This window comes from Nicotiana attenuata, chromosome 7 (assembly GCF_001879085.1).
Source record: "Nicotiana attenuata strain UT chromosome 7, NIATTr2, whole genome shotgun sequence".
Classification (NCBI taxonomy): domain Eukaryota; kingdom Viridiplantae; phylum Streptophyta; class Magnoliopsida; order Solanales; family Solanaceae; genus Nicotiana; species Nicotiana attenuata.
The window spans coordinates 33,617,028-33,633,393 of record NC_031995.1 but is presented as its reverse complement, the minus strand read 5'-3'; the positions used below and the strand labels follow the sequence as shown (position 1 = coordinate 33,633,393).

The window sequence follows — 16,366 nt, the reverse complement described above, 5'->3', positions numbered from 1 at the left end:
ATTTAGGCGCAGACCCCGGAGGAAGTGTACGCAGGGAAGTCCGATCTGGTGGCCAAGGAACACAAGGTATAGAAGATAGGGGAGTTAGCCTCCAAGTAAAATTCGAGATGCTACAAGCTCAACAGGTTGCTATCGCTCAGCTTCAAAGTCAGTGTAAAACTCCAAGTGTGGTCGAACCAGAAATCACTCATCGTACTGAGCCGCTGTGGGAAAGATCGAGCGGTAATGGATCGGAGGCTGATCCTACAATCATGAAGATGCTCGAGGAGCTCACCAAAAGAATCGAGTCGGGAGAGAAGAAAATCGATGATAACGATAAGAAAGTTGGGGACATACAACTCTCGTGTTGATCAAATACCGGGGGCAACCCCGATCTTAAAGGGTTTGGATGCCAAGAAATTCGTGCAAAAGCCATTTATTCAGAGTGCGGCTCCGAAGCCCAGAAGTTCTGTATGCCAGATATACCTAAATACAACGGGACGAGCGATCCTAATGAAAACATCACTTCATACACATGCGGGATCAAAGGAAATGACATAAATGATGATGAGATCGAGTCGGTTTTGTTGAAAAAATTTGGAGAAACTTTGTCAAAAGGAGCAATGATTTGGTAACACAACTTGCCATCGAATTCCATCGATTCGTTTGCTATGTTAGCAAACGCCTTCGTAAAGGCACAAGCCGAGGCCATAAAGGTCGCAACAAGGAAATCGGACGTTTTTAAGATAAGACAAAGTGGTGATGAAATGCTAAGGGAGTTCGTATCCCGATTTCAAATGGAGCGAATGGAATTACCACTGGTTACAGATGATTGGGCCATTCAAGATTTCACTCAAGGGCTGAATGAGCGGAGTACGATAGCGTCACGATAGTTGAAGCAAAATCTGATCGAGTATCCAGTTGTAACTTGGGCAGATGTGCATAATCATTATCAATCGAAGATCAGGGTCGAGGACGACCAGCTCGGATCCCTCTCTGGTTCAATTCATCCAAACAGATTGGCAGTTAAGGTCCAGAGGGATATCGACAGGGAATCAAGGTCGAATAGAGAACGGTATCAGCCATATGTTGCAGATCAAAGAAACAATGGTTCGGGGCGCAATCCACCTTGCAATAACCGAAGAAATGATCGAGGGAAAAATCCTCGGGGACTTATGAGTAAGAATGGTTTTGATAAACATACCGATCTTGCAGAAGCACCTCGGTTATCAGAGTATAATTTCAGTGTCGATGTATCGGGGATCGTATCAGCTATCGGAAGGATCAAAGACACCAGGTGGCCCAGACCTATACAAACCGATCCTTCTCAAAGAAATCCAAACTTGATGTGTAAATATCATGGCACCCATGGCCATAGGACCGAAGACTGCAGACAACTGAGGGAGGAGCTCGATTGTTCAACGAGGGTCATCTCTGAGAATATTTTAGTGATCGAGCTAAGAATCACTTCAGAGAAAGAGACGCCAACAGAAAGAATGAGTAGGAAGAGTCGCAGCATACAATTCATATGATCGTTGGCGGGGTCGATGTTCCACAAGGGACTATATTCAAACGTGCCAAGGTGTCGATTACCAGAGAAAAGCGAACTCGGAGTTATGTGCTCGAGGGCATCCTATCGTTCAATGACGAGGAAGCGGAGGGCATTTCTCAGCCGCACAATGATGCCCTGGTAATTTCTATTTTGTTAAATAAAATTTAAGTTAAACGTGTTCTAATAGATCCAGGTAGCTCAGCAAACATAATTAGATCAAGGGTCGTAGAGCAGCTCGGCCTGCTGGACCAAATTGTGCATGCGTCTCGAGTCCTAAACGGCTTCAACATGGCAAGTGAAACAACAAAGGGGGAAATAATCCTGCCAGTGAACGTGGCCGGGACCATCCAAGATACAAAATTCCATGTCATCGAAGGCGACATGAGATATAATGCACTACTCGGGAGGCCATGGATCCACAACATGAGGGCGGTACCGTCGACTTTTCATCAAATGATGAAATTTCCAACAATGGATTGTGTGAAAACAGTTTACGGGGAACGACACGCAGCAAATGAAATGTTTGCAGTCGATGAGGTGACGCTGATATCGGCACCTTCGACCTCCGAAAAATCAAGCTTCAAGGGTAAGTAGATGTCCAAATAGCAATCACCGTCCCCAGCCTCGACCGAATTGGACAAATAGGTAGTCGAAGAAGAAGAAGAGGCTTTCCTTACTCCTCGAACTTTCGTTGTTCCGGAAGAATCAAATGCAACCAAGTCTATGGTCGAGGAGCTGGAATAGGTGATACTGATCGAGCACCTACCCGAACGTAAGGTATACCTGGGAACGGGATTAACACCCGGACTCAGGAAAAGACTCATTCAATTTCTTATCGATAACATGGATTGTTTTGCTTGGTCCCATTTAGACATGACAAGGATCCCACCGGAAATAACAACACACCGGCTAAACCTCGACGCCAGATTCAAACTAGTGAAGCAAAAGAGAAGGCCCAGTCCGAGGTGAAGCATGCATTAAAGGATGAGGTAACTAAACTTCTTAAAATAAGGTCCATTTGGGAGGTAAAATACCCCGAGTGTTTAGCAAATGTAGTTGTAGTCCCTAAAAAAGGGAACAAGCTTAGAATGTGCGTATATTACAAGGATTTAAACAAAGCATGCCCTAAAGACTCCTTTCAACTGCCTAACATCGATCGCATGATCGATGCCACGACTGGCCACGAGATACTTACCTTTCTCGACGCCTACTCTGGGTATAATCAAATTCAGATGAACCCAGAGGACCAGGAGAAGACCTCATTTATCACTAAGTTTGGAACATACCGTTACAATGTAATGCCTTTCGGGCTAAAAAACGCAGGAGCTACTTAATAACGCCTAGTAAATAAGATGTTCGAAGAACAAATAGGTAAGTCAATGGAAGTTTATATTGATGACATGCTAGTTAAGTCCCTGCGCGCAGAGGACCATTTGACTCATTTGCAGGAAACATTCGAAATCTTGAGAAAGTACAACATGAAACTTAACCCCGAAAAATGTGCCTTCGGGGTTGGCTCGGAAAAATTTCTCGGCTTCATGGTATCAAATCGGGGAATCAAAATCAACCCTGATAAGATTAAGGCCATCGAGGATATAGCCGTCGTAGATAGTGTGAAAGCCGTGCAAAGGCTAACCGGACGGATAGCTGCCTTGGGGCGATTTATTTTGAGGTCATCAGATTGAAGTTACAGGTTTTTTTCCTTACTCAAAAAGAAAAATGATTACGCATGGACCCCGGAATGTCAGGAGACACTAGAGGAATTGAAGCGATACTTATCGAGCCCGCCTCTGCTCCACACTCCGAAGGCAGAAGAGAAGTTGTACTTATACTTGGCTGTGTCCGAAATAGCGGTAAGTGGTGTACTAGTTCGGGAAGAGCAAGGTATGCAGTTTCCTGTTTATTACGTGAGTCGAACCTTAGGAGTTGCTGAAACTAAGTATCCACACTTAGAGAAACTGGCACTTGCGTTAATAAGCGCATCTAAAAAAGTTAAAGCCATATTTCCAGTGTCACCCCATATGTGTGTTAACCACTTATCCTCTTCGAAATGTTTTGCACAAGCCCGAGTTATCAGGCCGATTGGCCAAATGGTCCGTCGAACTTGGCGGGTACGATATCGAATATCAACCTCGAACGATCATCAAGTCTCAAAATCTTAGTTGACTTCGTGGCGGATTTTACACCAACCCTCGTACCCGAAGTGGATATGGAACTTCTACTAAAATCGGGTACATCATCGGGGGTATGGACCCTCTTCGCAGATGGTGCCTCGAATGTGAAAGGGTCTAGGCTTGGCATTGTTTTGAAGCCACCTACAGGTAACACTATTAGACAATCTATCAAAACTTCTAGGTTGACTAATAATGAGGCTGAGTATGAGGCCATGATTGCAGGTCTCGAGCTAGCTAAAAGCTTGGGGGCAGAAGTCGTTGAAGCCAAGTGCAATTCTCCGTTGGTAGTGAACCAAGTAAACAAAAGCTTCGAAGTTCGAGAGGATAGGATGCAAAGATATTTGGACAAGCTACAGGTAACCTTGCACCGATTCAAGGAGTGGACTCTAGACCATGTACCTCGAGAACAAAACGGTGAGGCCGATTCAATTGCAAACTTGGGGTCATCAGTCGAGGAAGATGATATTATCCCGGGGTCTGTCATCCAATTATCGAGATCTGTAGTCGAGGAGGGTCATGCCAAGATAAATTCTAAAAGTTTGACTTGGGATTGGAGGAATAAGTATGTTGAATATCTAAAAAATCGGAAGCCCCGATCGGACCATAAAGAATCAAGGGCTTTACGAACCAAGGCTGCTCGGTTTACACTGGATGAAGACGGAACATTATACAGAAGGACGTTCGATGGGCCATTGGAGGTATGTTTAGGGCCAGGGGACACTGATTATGTTTTACGAGAGATCCACGAAGGCACTTGTGGAAACCACTCCGGCGCCGAGTCTTTGATTCACAACATTGTTAGAGCAGGATATTACTGGGATAGCATGGAAAAAGACACTAAGGAGTTTGTTGAGAAATGTGATAAATGTCAAAGGTTTGCACCGACGATTCATCAGCTCGGAGAGCAACTTCATTCAGTTCTGTCCCAATGGCCTTTCATGAAATAGGGAATGGACATCGTCGGCCCTCTTCCAACGACCCTAGGTAAAGATAAATTCATTTTGTTTATGACTGATTACTTTTCTAAATGGGTGGAAGCACAGGCCTTCGAGAAGGTCAGAGAAAAAGAAGTTATTGACTTCATCTGGGACCATATCGTATGTCGATTCGGGATACCTGCCTAAATCGTATGCGACAACGGCAAGCAATTCATCGGCAATAAGGTAACAGAGTTCCTCAAAGCACATAAAATAAAAAGGATCTTATCAACACCGTATCATCCGAGCGGAAACGGACAGGCCGAATTGACAAACAAGACTATCATTCAAAACTTGAAGAAAAGGTTGAACGACGCTAAAGGGAAATGGAGAGAAGTTCTACCCGAAGTTCTTTGGGCATATCGAACTCCAGCACGGGGGCGACCCCGTTCTTTTTAGTATATGGCTCCAAGGCATTGATTCCAGTCGAGGTCGGGGAACCCAGCGCCAGATTTCGACATACATCGGAAGAGTCAAATCACGAGGCTATGAATACTAGCCTCGAGCTACTAGATGAAAAATGAGAAGTTGCACTTGTTAGGATGGCTGCGCAGAAGCAAAGAATCGAGAGATATTATAATAGAAGGGCCAACCTTCGACACTTCGGAATCGGGGACTTAGTTCTAAGGAAAGTCACCCTCAATACTCGAGACCCGAATGAAGGGAAACTAGGCCCAAATTAGGAAGGACCATATCGAGTTATCGGAGTAATCGGAAAAAGGATCCTACAAACTTGGCACGATGGGAGGGGAACAATTTCCAAACAATTGGAATGTATCACTACTCAAACGATATTATTGCTAAGGTACGACCATTCCCCCCTTTTCCATTTGTGTTTGATACTAAATTATTGTAGGTTTCGATCGAAAACATCGAAGAGAAGCCTTCTACACAAATACCTTAGGTTTTAAAGCACACGTTGCACTCTTTTTCCCTTAGGTCGGGTTTTATCCCAAAATGGGGTTTTCCGGCGAGGTTTTTAACGAGGCAACAACTATGTGCTACCTAAGGAGAATTCAACAGTATCCAAGGCTTCTTTTCAATCAACCTCGAATATTGGGGGGGGGGGAATCACCCTTGAAATTTATATTTTTGAGAAAAATACTTCACGCCAATGAGGGCCTTGATAGGAAAACCTTGTAATGGTCCAAACGTTCAGATGAACTGTGTCCATGTAGAATACTTGAGCCCCGATGGCAAAACATGTATGCATGTATGAATTATTCAAAGAAGCATTCTTTCTATATCAAACACTTTGTGTCCCAAAGAAATTTGCTATTATACTAGCTCCATACTTGAGATTCTCTGAGAAACGGCTCAAGGGCAAAAACGCAAATACACCTTGAATACTCGGGGAATGTCATCGACAGTCAACACATTCGAGTTGTCTACACTCGAATTTATAAGACCTCAAAGAGGCATCCCTCGACGCAAAGGCCAAGGCCATCATACTTTGGGACTAACATTTTGTCCAAGTTCAAAATGTTATCGGGAAACAAGTCCAAGAGACGCACCCGAAGGCTACGACCATATTAAAGGCTACGGCCAAAATAACACGGCTCGGAGACGTCTGAATTCCGCAATAAAAATAGGCCTTCAAATTCTAAGAAAAAAAAAGGCTACCCTCGACAAAATAATCAAAGGTCTTCGATGAAATCATCCCTCGAAAAACCTTAAGAGGTATCAAATTATTCAAATACAAACTTGTGCAAATGCACTAAAAATAAAGGGTTCCGATCGACACTAAACCCTCAAAAAACCCAATGGGTAAAAAAAATGCATGCCAAGGCATAAATAAATTTATACTAAGTCTTCTAAGCCGAAAGAGGAAATAATAGCAATCTCTTAGAGGCCATAATGGCCCGATCTAAAAGAGCCTAAGGGCCGATACACTTAGGGTTCGAGATCTTGTTCTCACCCAATCTGAATCCAAGGGTTCGATTATCCCGAGCCTAAATAAATAATAAACTTAATTATGGCTCGGGGACTCACCATTATCCGGCACGAGCCTGTAAGGGTCTATGTCCCAAAGTTCGAACCTTATTCGAACTCGACTACGACAATTTCAAAGAAACCATCTGTGATAAAATCTCGAACACACCGTTCAAAGAATGAAATTATTACAAGAATTTTGTAAGGCAGGAAACATCGAGAAAACATTCAAGGAAACTCTTGTTTCATATACTTGGAAAAGGATATGTACAAGAGACCGACAAAAGGTCTTACAAAAAGAAAAATACAAAAAGAGAAAGAAAAATCTTATCTATGCCCAGGGCTGGTCTCTCCCTCGGGAGCACCTTCCTCTTCGGGCCTAACTTCATTATCGGACCCGCCTTGGCTGCCTTCGTCATCATCATCGTCGAAGGAGGAAACGAGATACTTGGCATCGGCTTCGAGCGCTTTTGCTTGAGCTCTCTCTTTGGTGAGGTCGAAACCTCGAGCATGGATCTCTTCGAGGGTCTCCCTCCGGGATTGACACTTGGCCAAATCATTGCTCCGTTTCTCTCGGTCGGAGGCTTCCCTTAGCTCCATTTGAGCAGCCTCATCATCCCTTAAGTAAACAACAACGATTTTATCAGCCGTGGCCCTCGTCTTCTCGACCTCGGCCTTGGCTTCAACAACCTCAGCCCCAATTGCGGCAAGTTTGGCCTCGAGCTCATCGATCTTTTTGGCTTGGTCCAAATTTTTCTCTTTAGCACCCCGGAGCTGGGTCTCAACTGAGGCCAGTTTGGCTAGAGCGGCCTCTTTCTCCGCAGCAAGCCGATCCATACTTTCCTTCCACCGGTTGCAGTCGGCCTTAACCTGATCGACCTCCCCTCGAAGCTGCCCGATCATCTCCAGTTTTTGATGCAGCTGAGACACTGAAATGTTAGCCTCCACAGTTGGGTCAAGTAGACCATACTCTTTCAAAATGATGGTTACCTGCTTGTCTAGCTCGACCTCATTTTTACGAGCTTTGGCCAAGTCTGCCCGAAGGTCCTTGAGTTCTTCCTCCTTTTGGCTGCAAAGGAGCTTCAGGGCCTTCCCTTCATTTGAGGACTTCTTGAGCTCGGCCTCACATTGGCTCAACTCGGCCTTAAACCTGGTAATGGCCTACATAGAAAAAGAGATATCAGTTAGGGTAAGGGGAGAAGAAGAAATTGCAACGATAGGAGTTAATGCTTACCCGAGAGAAAAGTCGGTGAGCCTCTTTGAAGAGGGTAGATGCGTCATTGAGGTCGGCGGCTTTATCGACCCCAGTATAGTATTCCCGGAAAGGATCTTCTTCACCGGGGACTCCGTTTGGTTCAGGCGTTCGAAGAGCTTGAGCTTCCCTTATTTCCTCCTCAGAATAAGCTGGTAGAGGAGGAGAGTGACCTAATGTCATGGCCCCGAGCAAGTTGCTTGGGGCGCTCTGTTTAGCCTCGGGGATCTCGGTACTTGTCCCCTTTGGTGTGCTTGTTGTAGGCGGAGGAACAATCTCGACCTTAGGCGATTCGGGGGCTTTGCCCGTGATTTTCTTCGGAGCTTCCTCACCACGAGGCAGGGTCTCCAGTTCAGAGGGCTTGGTGGCTTCAACTGACTTCCTGGCTCGGGTCACCAGCGCCGATTCTTCGCCCTCGTCTTCTTCTTCATCATTCAGTTGATGGACTAAGTCTATGTCCACGTAAATGAGGTTCCTCCTTTGCCTTCGAGTAGGACCCCTCCTATCTTGGGGGTCTTCGGGCTTCGAAACCCTTTTTCTCTTATTATCTTCCCCGATTTTGGAATCGGGGACTCGGTCTCTTCCCCGGGCTGGGTTGGTCTCATTTCAGAGATATCTCCGATACCTACATGAATGAAAATCAAACATGAGTAAGGTGACATCTCTAGTAAAGGGGAAAGCGTCAAAAACTTGGGAGAAGAACTTACGGTGTTGTTTGGCTTCCCATTTGCCCCTCGCCAAGTCACGCCATCTGCGCTCGTCATACGAGGAGGTCGCAGCTAATTTTTGGACACAGTCTTTGAGGTCGGCGACCACCTGCGGTATCCAAGCAACCGCTGCAAAAAAGGTGAAGGCATCACACAATGCGAAAATGGAATATAAGAGGATACTGGGAAAAGGACTTCACTTACGATCAGGGTTCCATTTCTCTGGGAACGATATTTTTTCTTTGGGGATGACGTCCGAGGTCCTCACTCGCACGAACCGGTTAATCCAGCCCCGGTCCTTATTCTCGTCGCAAAGAAGGCCTTGGTCGACTGGCATTGAAGCTTGATCAACCCTCGGTAAAGTTGAGGTCGATACAGTCGGATAAGGTGATTAAGAGTAAACTCTAGCCCCTCGGCCTTGCTGGAGAATTAGCGAAGCATGATCACTATACGTAGAAAGAAGGGTGGATCTAGCCGAGGATGACCTGATACCTCTTACAGAAGTCGATCACGATTGGATCGATGGGACCCAATGTGAAGGGGTAAGTGTAAACACTCAGGAACCCCTCCACATGGGTAGTAATGCTCTCCTCGGGGTCGAGGATCTGTACCACGACCTCGTTCCCCCAGCCATAGTCCTTCTTCATGGGCTTGAGGTGATTCTCCATTATCGAGCAAATATACCTTGATACATGCTCGCATCAGCTAGGGATTGCAGGGGGATTTTCAACTTTAAAGTCTTTCTTTATGACGCAGGGGCCGAGAATGATCTCGTGAAGGGCCGTCGCTTTATCACCGGCTAGCCGGGAAGAAGAGGAGGAAGCTTTCTCCTTTTGAGGAACTGTTTTGGAGGTTTTCGCCATTGATTTGGGTTAGAAGAGGCGGAAGTAGGCAGAGATTGATATTTTTCGGCACTAAAAGGAATCAAGTGACGGGTAATGAGAGAAAAAGATGAAGACAGGGAGAGATAAAGAGAGTTTGAAGATGGTATGAAGATTAAAGTATAGTTTTTATTTCGAAATTGAGCCTTGTATTTATAGGCAAGCGGCGACGGTTCGACGGCGCTAATGGCCGACCACCACTAGTGAAGCATTTAATGTTTTGGGGAAGCGAACCGACGGGACGTTTCGGTCACTTCGAGCGCCTATGTCATGGGAATGACGTCAACATCAAGGACTCCGGAAAATCGAGGCTCAAGTAGTTTCTTATCATTTTATTCTAGGAAACGCGGGGACTATCTGTATACGGTCAAAATCATGTGTCCCCGATTTCGTAGGCTCGAGGGGTCACATCGAGAACGAGTTCAATATTGACCGGGCTCGAGCCCGATGGCAGAATACGAAACTCGAAGATCGAAGTGCTCGATGAATATCAGGGCCGAGTATGACAAACCTCGAGATAATACCGTTATGGTTTTATAACAGAAAGAGCGATATTCCCACGGTGGCCCTGAGATCACGGCGTAAATTCCGGAACGGATTTGTACTAGCGATTAGACAGCTATATAATAAGATTCCCTACTACAATTAGAATTGTAGCTTATTTAGGATTCCCCTAATATATGAAGAGGACCCCAATCATTTGTAACGCATCATTCACTGAGAAGAGAATATACATTTCCACTTCCTTGCCTACTGTTCATCTGAATCAACTTATTATTATTATTATTATTTTATTGTTCTTGTTCATTTACCTCGAGGTCGCCTTAGCCGAGGTCGAGACTAGCCCACACGCTGGTTTGGTTTACCTTACTCTTTAATTCATGCCATATAAGTAATATGGGGTTGGAATTATATGCGCGCGAAGCAAAAGCTTTCCAAGCATTAAACCAACCCTTAATTACCATCCCGCAAATCTTGCCTAGGCTGATCATTACCCCTAAAGAAAAGAAGGAAACTAGAGATTTAGTTTGTATGTATACAAAACCCTAGCTCATACCATAAGTTTCAATACTAATCCAAGTATTCTTTTTACACTCTAAAAAACAGGATCATGTGCACTCTTCTCTTCTTTCGCCTTTGAATAAGGATAATTACTCGCAATCCACTCTTCCTCAATTTCTGTCCCTCCCTATATATATGCTTAAATGCGCATATAACTGCCAACATTACACTTTTTACTCATAAAACATTACCGAGACCTTGTCAAAATTTCATAAAAAACTCTACATTTATTATACAACATTAACAAAATGGATTCAAGAGATCAAGGTGATAATGGATTCCAATTCAGTCGAGTACTTTCTCGAGAAACATCTGTAGGAGAATCATCACGTATTTATTATTACAGAAGAGCTGAAGGGGTTCCATTTCAATGGGAGAAGCAGCCTGGAACTCCTAAGAATCCACCAAACGAAGATGTTGTTCCACCACTTAGCCCTCCACCTTCAATTCAAAGCTTGGGGTTGCCCAAGCCTTGTTTTATTAACACTGATGATGATGAACCTCAAGAATCGAAAAGTTTGAAGGTTTGGCTTTCCAAGAAGATTAAGAAATTGCATAAATTAAAAACTTCTGGAAAATCTCATCAGAATTCAGAATTAATGCATGGAAGTGATGTTGTTGAGTCTGATGGAGAATTCGTTGCCAGTTCGTTCAAGAACTCGACTTCATCGTCCTCGTCTTCATCTTCAACAGATTCATATACCTCAAACAGGCCAGAGAGGGAAAAATCTTCAGGCAGAAGATGGGATATGATGGAGGGTTGCAGCCCATGGAATGTCACAGCAATGGTTGGTATTATTGCAAGAATCTTCTAATTTTATTTTCTTTTACTTTTTGTGTGATTTTTTTCTATGTAGGAGGCTGTTCATATTTTTAGAATATTTCCTTTCCAAGTTTAGCTTTATATACTTATACTATAAGATACATATTTATAATATCAGGTTACTAATATCAATAATCATCAATAAAGGGTGGGACTAGTAACTTACAAATAAGGCGAACTACATGCTACAAAAGCAAAAATATTATACTGGTAGTATAAAAATCATTAATATAAGTAACTAAATCTTTTCCTGGATAGAGAACTTAATAACTAAAGGTTGGCTGGATGGAGATAAAAGTAGGGCATCTTCCTCGCAATCTTACCATAATATAATATGGTGCAAACACTAATGAATAATTAGCGGGCCCTTTGGATTGAAGTTATTTGATATCTATATACACAAGAAAATGTTCAATTTTCATGGCAAAAAATAGCCACGAGTTTTAATTCTCATTTCTCATGAATTAGCAATTAAGCAATTTGTAATCATCTTTCCAAGATAGAATGATATGGTTTTGATTCATGGTATTAATGATAGGATTTAAATTATATATACTGATATTATTATCAGTATAATTTAATAGAGTATGTTATAAGATATCAATAGTATATAATGTTATTTCTAAGATATCAATAGTATATAATGTTATTTGTATTGCATCTTAAGTGATCTAATTATATAAATATTTTAAAACTGTCATGCTTCTTCTATTTGTGAATGAGCACTAATTGGTTGTCTTGTTCTTTGTTTTGCTTTTGCATTTGTGTGTTCTTTATAAATCTATTTGATTTTGGGAGAATTCATTCTGAGTGTTTTTTTTATTTTCCATTTTGAGGGAATTTGTTTTGGTTTATGATAATAATAATAATAATTATTATTATTATTATTATTATTATTATTAATTTGCTTCGTTCTCAATTCATTTTTAAAAAAAAACTTTAAATTACGTGCTTGGAGAAGTAATAACAAAAATGTAGTTGAAATAGAACAATTTTTGTTCTTCTCCAATTTAGATTAAAAGATGGAAGGAAATGTTAGTTTTGGGAATACAAATTAATTGAAGGACAAAAATATAAACCATTAATAAGTTTGATCAGTGCAGCAGCCAGCAGTTAATAGTATGGTTGTTCTTTTAGCTAAAAACGACACATTTTGTAAGTTCTAGTCCTCCTGAAACTTTAATCAAATTTACAAAGAGATTTTATGAATTGATGCAAAATCTTTGCGTAAGCATATATAGTAAAGAAGGGTATATCTGTTGACCATATTATCAATGGTACAACTATATAGGCATTTTGGTAAATGTTTTGTGATCTCTCTACTTAAAGTAGCTCAATATTTTGTTAAACTCGTACAAATCTTTTGCTTCGTAATCGTTGAGTGGTTTGAGCTTTCCTTTTAAAAAAATGTTAGTGTTATATTTTTTGGCGGCCTTAGTTGAACAAGATCTGTTCTAAAGGATCATACCACTTTATTCTTGAGTTTCAAGGAGATAGGAAATTATGTCTGGTTGATGAACTATGGCCAATTGACTAGAGTGTGATTAACACCTTCTATGGCCTCTGACCCACAAGGATCTGTTCTCTTGTGGATCTTTTGGCTAGTGACATGCTTCCCAAGTTTTTACCATCAAGAATTGTGATGGGATGAATAGGATTCTGTTACCCGTAATTACAAGTTTCGGGTTCGAGACCGAGTATAGCCTTTTAATAGGCATTATGCAGTGTGAATTTGGATCAGTCGGGGCTCAATACAGCTAGCAAACACCGCATGAAAAATAAAAATAAAAACAGTGGTTGACGTTGATATAAGTGGCCAAATCCTTATTACTTCCCATCTTGTCCTATGCCTAATTCCTACTGTCGTAAAAAATAAGAGAAAAAAATATCGTAATAAATCTCCGAGTTTTACTTCTTATACACTGGCAGTAAAATTTTTTGACATTATTATTATGAAAATATATACTATAAGTTTAGCTACCTTATATATTTTTTAATCAACCTGCTTTGCAGGATAAAGAGGGTGCAAATGTGAGCTATAGCAAAATGCACAAGAGAGGTTTTTCACAAGAAGATGATCAATCATTGTTCCTTAGCAGTATTCTATCAAGAATGTCAACAGTAGACCAATCTTCCCATTCATATTATCGAAGCACAGAAGGAATTGCCTTCAAATGGGAAATGCAGCCAGGACTTCCCATACATGATCCACCACAAAATGAAGTCATTCCACCTCCTAGCCCTCCACCCATGGTGCAAAGTTTGGCACTGCCTAAACCTAATTCCATTCCTCATGATCAAGAGGAAGCTAATAATAAGAGCTCTAGTTGGCAGAAAATATGGTTTGGGATTATGAATAGCAAGAGAATGATCAAAAGTAGTGATGACAAGATAAAGGAAAAGGGATTCAGGGTTAGTAATGAACTCAGCTTTAGGCTAGAAAGCAGTGATATTCACGGGCGTCGTCGCGATTCAGTTCTGTTGTCATCATCTTCTTCTTCTTCTTCTTCTTCATCCTCTTCTATCTCGAAAAAGAAAGCGCTACCCTTCTCTAAATTTAGAAGAGATGTCTTAGGGGGGAATTTTTGTTTGAATCCTTGGAAACTTAAAGCAAATCTTGCTTCTTCTTCCAGACGCATATGAATTACGTTATGGGACCTCAATTCCTACTAGTATCTGAAATTGACAAAAGTTGTATGTTTGAGTATGTGTTTTAAGTTTATTTTTTACTTCCTGTGGAATTGGTTCATTAGGCTAATGGAAGTGTCAGAATAACATGGAGAAAAGTAAACAAATGAAATGAACTGTGATGTTTAACAAAGATTCCTTTTATCACAAAGTCTTTAAAAGAGTCCACATTAAGTTTTAAGGAGTATATAGACACCAACCACATCCAGAAACCATGAGGCGGAACAAAAAAAAGAAACTATACATCAAGATGTGTGCATAAACTTGTCAAAAGATATCATGTGCCGCGCGGACGAAATACCCCGCTGCCACAACTTATGATGTTAGCTCGGGTACATGGGCGTCCTTGTGCGGGCATCCTGATCACGCCCAACTATGCATTATAAAAAGGACAAAGCGGTCGCTGCAAATATATTCTGATTAACAAGTCTGGAGTTGAATCCCACAGGGAATTAACTATCAATCACAGCTATTGGATTTACACAAATTCACGTATTCAAACTTCGTAAATATTTGAGCAAAAGAGTGGATATTTACTACTAAATATTATGTAATGACAATGCAATAATTAAGAACTAACTATGGATGAATTGTAGACAAGAATGAGAATGGTCTAAGGTTCTGATTTCCCCTATTGTCGGAATCTTTTTCGCTACGTTTGCTATAAATTTGCCTAAGTCTTCTCTATCGATCATGAGCACTCTGCCTGTCGTAACTCTCTCCCGGGTAATTACAACAATATACTAGACATATTCTCCCGAATTATGCTAGCTAGCCTTAAATACAGCTCACTTAGATCGCACCCAAGGTTTTGTTATCCCTAATCCCACCTTTAAACCCTCCGTATTGATCCCTCATATACATTAGGAGTGGTGTTGTTCAACAACTACCTAAATATGCACTATCTCCCGAGTAATACATACTAAATACGCACAGCCGATTGAGGGCCCTTCAATCAACAGCAATCACAATATAGTCGAACAAATAGAGAGAATACTACGGCAAATCTATATTAACATAACAAGAAAATCATCCTCCAATAGTTTCCATCAAAACCCTAGACTAGGAGTTCAGCTATGCATAATCGTTTTCACAATCATCACAATAGAATTCATCATCAATGATAAAAATAAGAGGAAGAAAGATAAAAACTCTATGTCGAATCCTCCGCCTTGCTTCTTGCCTGTTCTTGCCTTCCAAAATCCTTCAAAAACTAAGATACCCTCTTTTTGGGCGAGCTAGGCTTCATATAGTTCAAGGAGAGTCGCCTCTGAACTTACAAATTTACCCCTGAAATAAAAATCCTCAGAGGGACGTGCGCGGCCGCGGATGGACCGCGGATGGGCCGCGCATATTGCCTTTGTTCTGCCTGATGAACGCGGCCGCGGATGGACCGCGCACCTGGAGGATATTTCTGCCTTCAGTTTTCTTTCTTCTTTTGTGCGAGCTCACCTCCGATTGGCCTTCCTTGCTCCAGATTAACTCCAAAACACTCTTTAATGTACTCATAGGCGGGAATTGCTCCTACAAAAGCCCAAAGTTCTTAATTAGAGTAATTTGTTATCATGTAACATTCATACATCAATAAAGTATAGCTAAGTTGGAGCGTAAATGGTGGCTAAACTACATAATTATAGCCTACTATCACATCCCCGACATTAAATTTAGAAGAGATGTCTTAGGGGGGAACTTTTGTTTGAATCCTTGGAAACTTAAAGCAAATCTTGCTTCTTCTTCCAGACGCATATGAATTACGTTATGGACCTCAATTCCTACTAGTATCTTTAATTGTCAAAAGTTGTATGTTTGAGTATGTGTTTTATGTTTATTTTTTACTTCATGTGGAATTTGGTTCATTAGGCTACTGGAAGTGTCAGAATAACATGGAGAAAAGTAAACAAATGAAATGAACTGTGATGTTTAACAAAGATTCCTTTTATCACAAAGTCTTTGAAAGATTCCACATTAAGTTTTAAGGAGTATATAGACACCAACCACATCCAGATAACTAACCATGAGGCGGAACAAAAAAAGAAACTATACTAAATCAAGATGTGTGCATAAACTTGTCAAAAGATGTCATGTGCCGCGCGGACGAAATACCCCTCTGCCACAAATTATGATGTTAGCTCGGGTACATGGGCCGTCCTTGGGCGGGCATCGTGATCACTCCCTGCTATGCCTTATAAAAAGGACAAAGCGGTCGCTGCATGCAAATATTGTAACACCCCGTAAATTTGGCTTAGGTGTGAATGTGGTAAACGAGTGGTAAGGTTATATTTTGAACATGTGAAGTCAAGATGGGATAATTGTGGGTAAAATAGTTGTTTCAAATATCA

The 16,366-nt window shown here is 41.6% G+C and overlaps 1 protein-coding gene across 1 annotated transcript; it reads left to right on the top strand.

Moving 5' to 3' along the window:
• Positions 10,690 to 14,171, top strand: LOC109230441 (uncharacterized protein DDB_G0271670-like). The gene is made up of 2 exons (XM_019395945.1): positions 10,690 to 11,304; positions 13,353 to 14,171. The coding sequence occupies exons 1-2, from the start codon at positions 10,765 to 10,767 to the stop codon at positions 13,980 to 13,982; spliced, it is 1,170 nt and encodes a 389-aa protein (XP_019251490.1). The 5' UTR covers positions 10,690 to 10,764; the 3' UTR covers positions 13,983 to 14,171.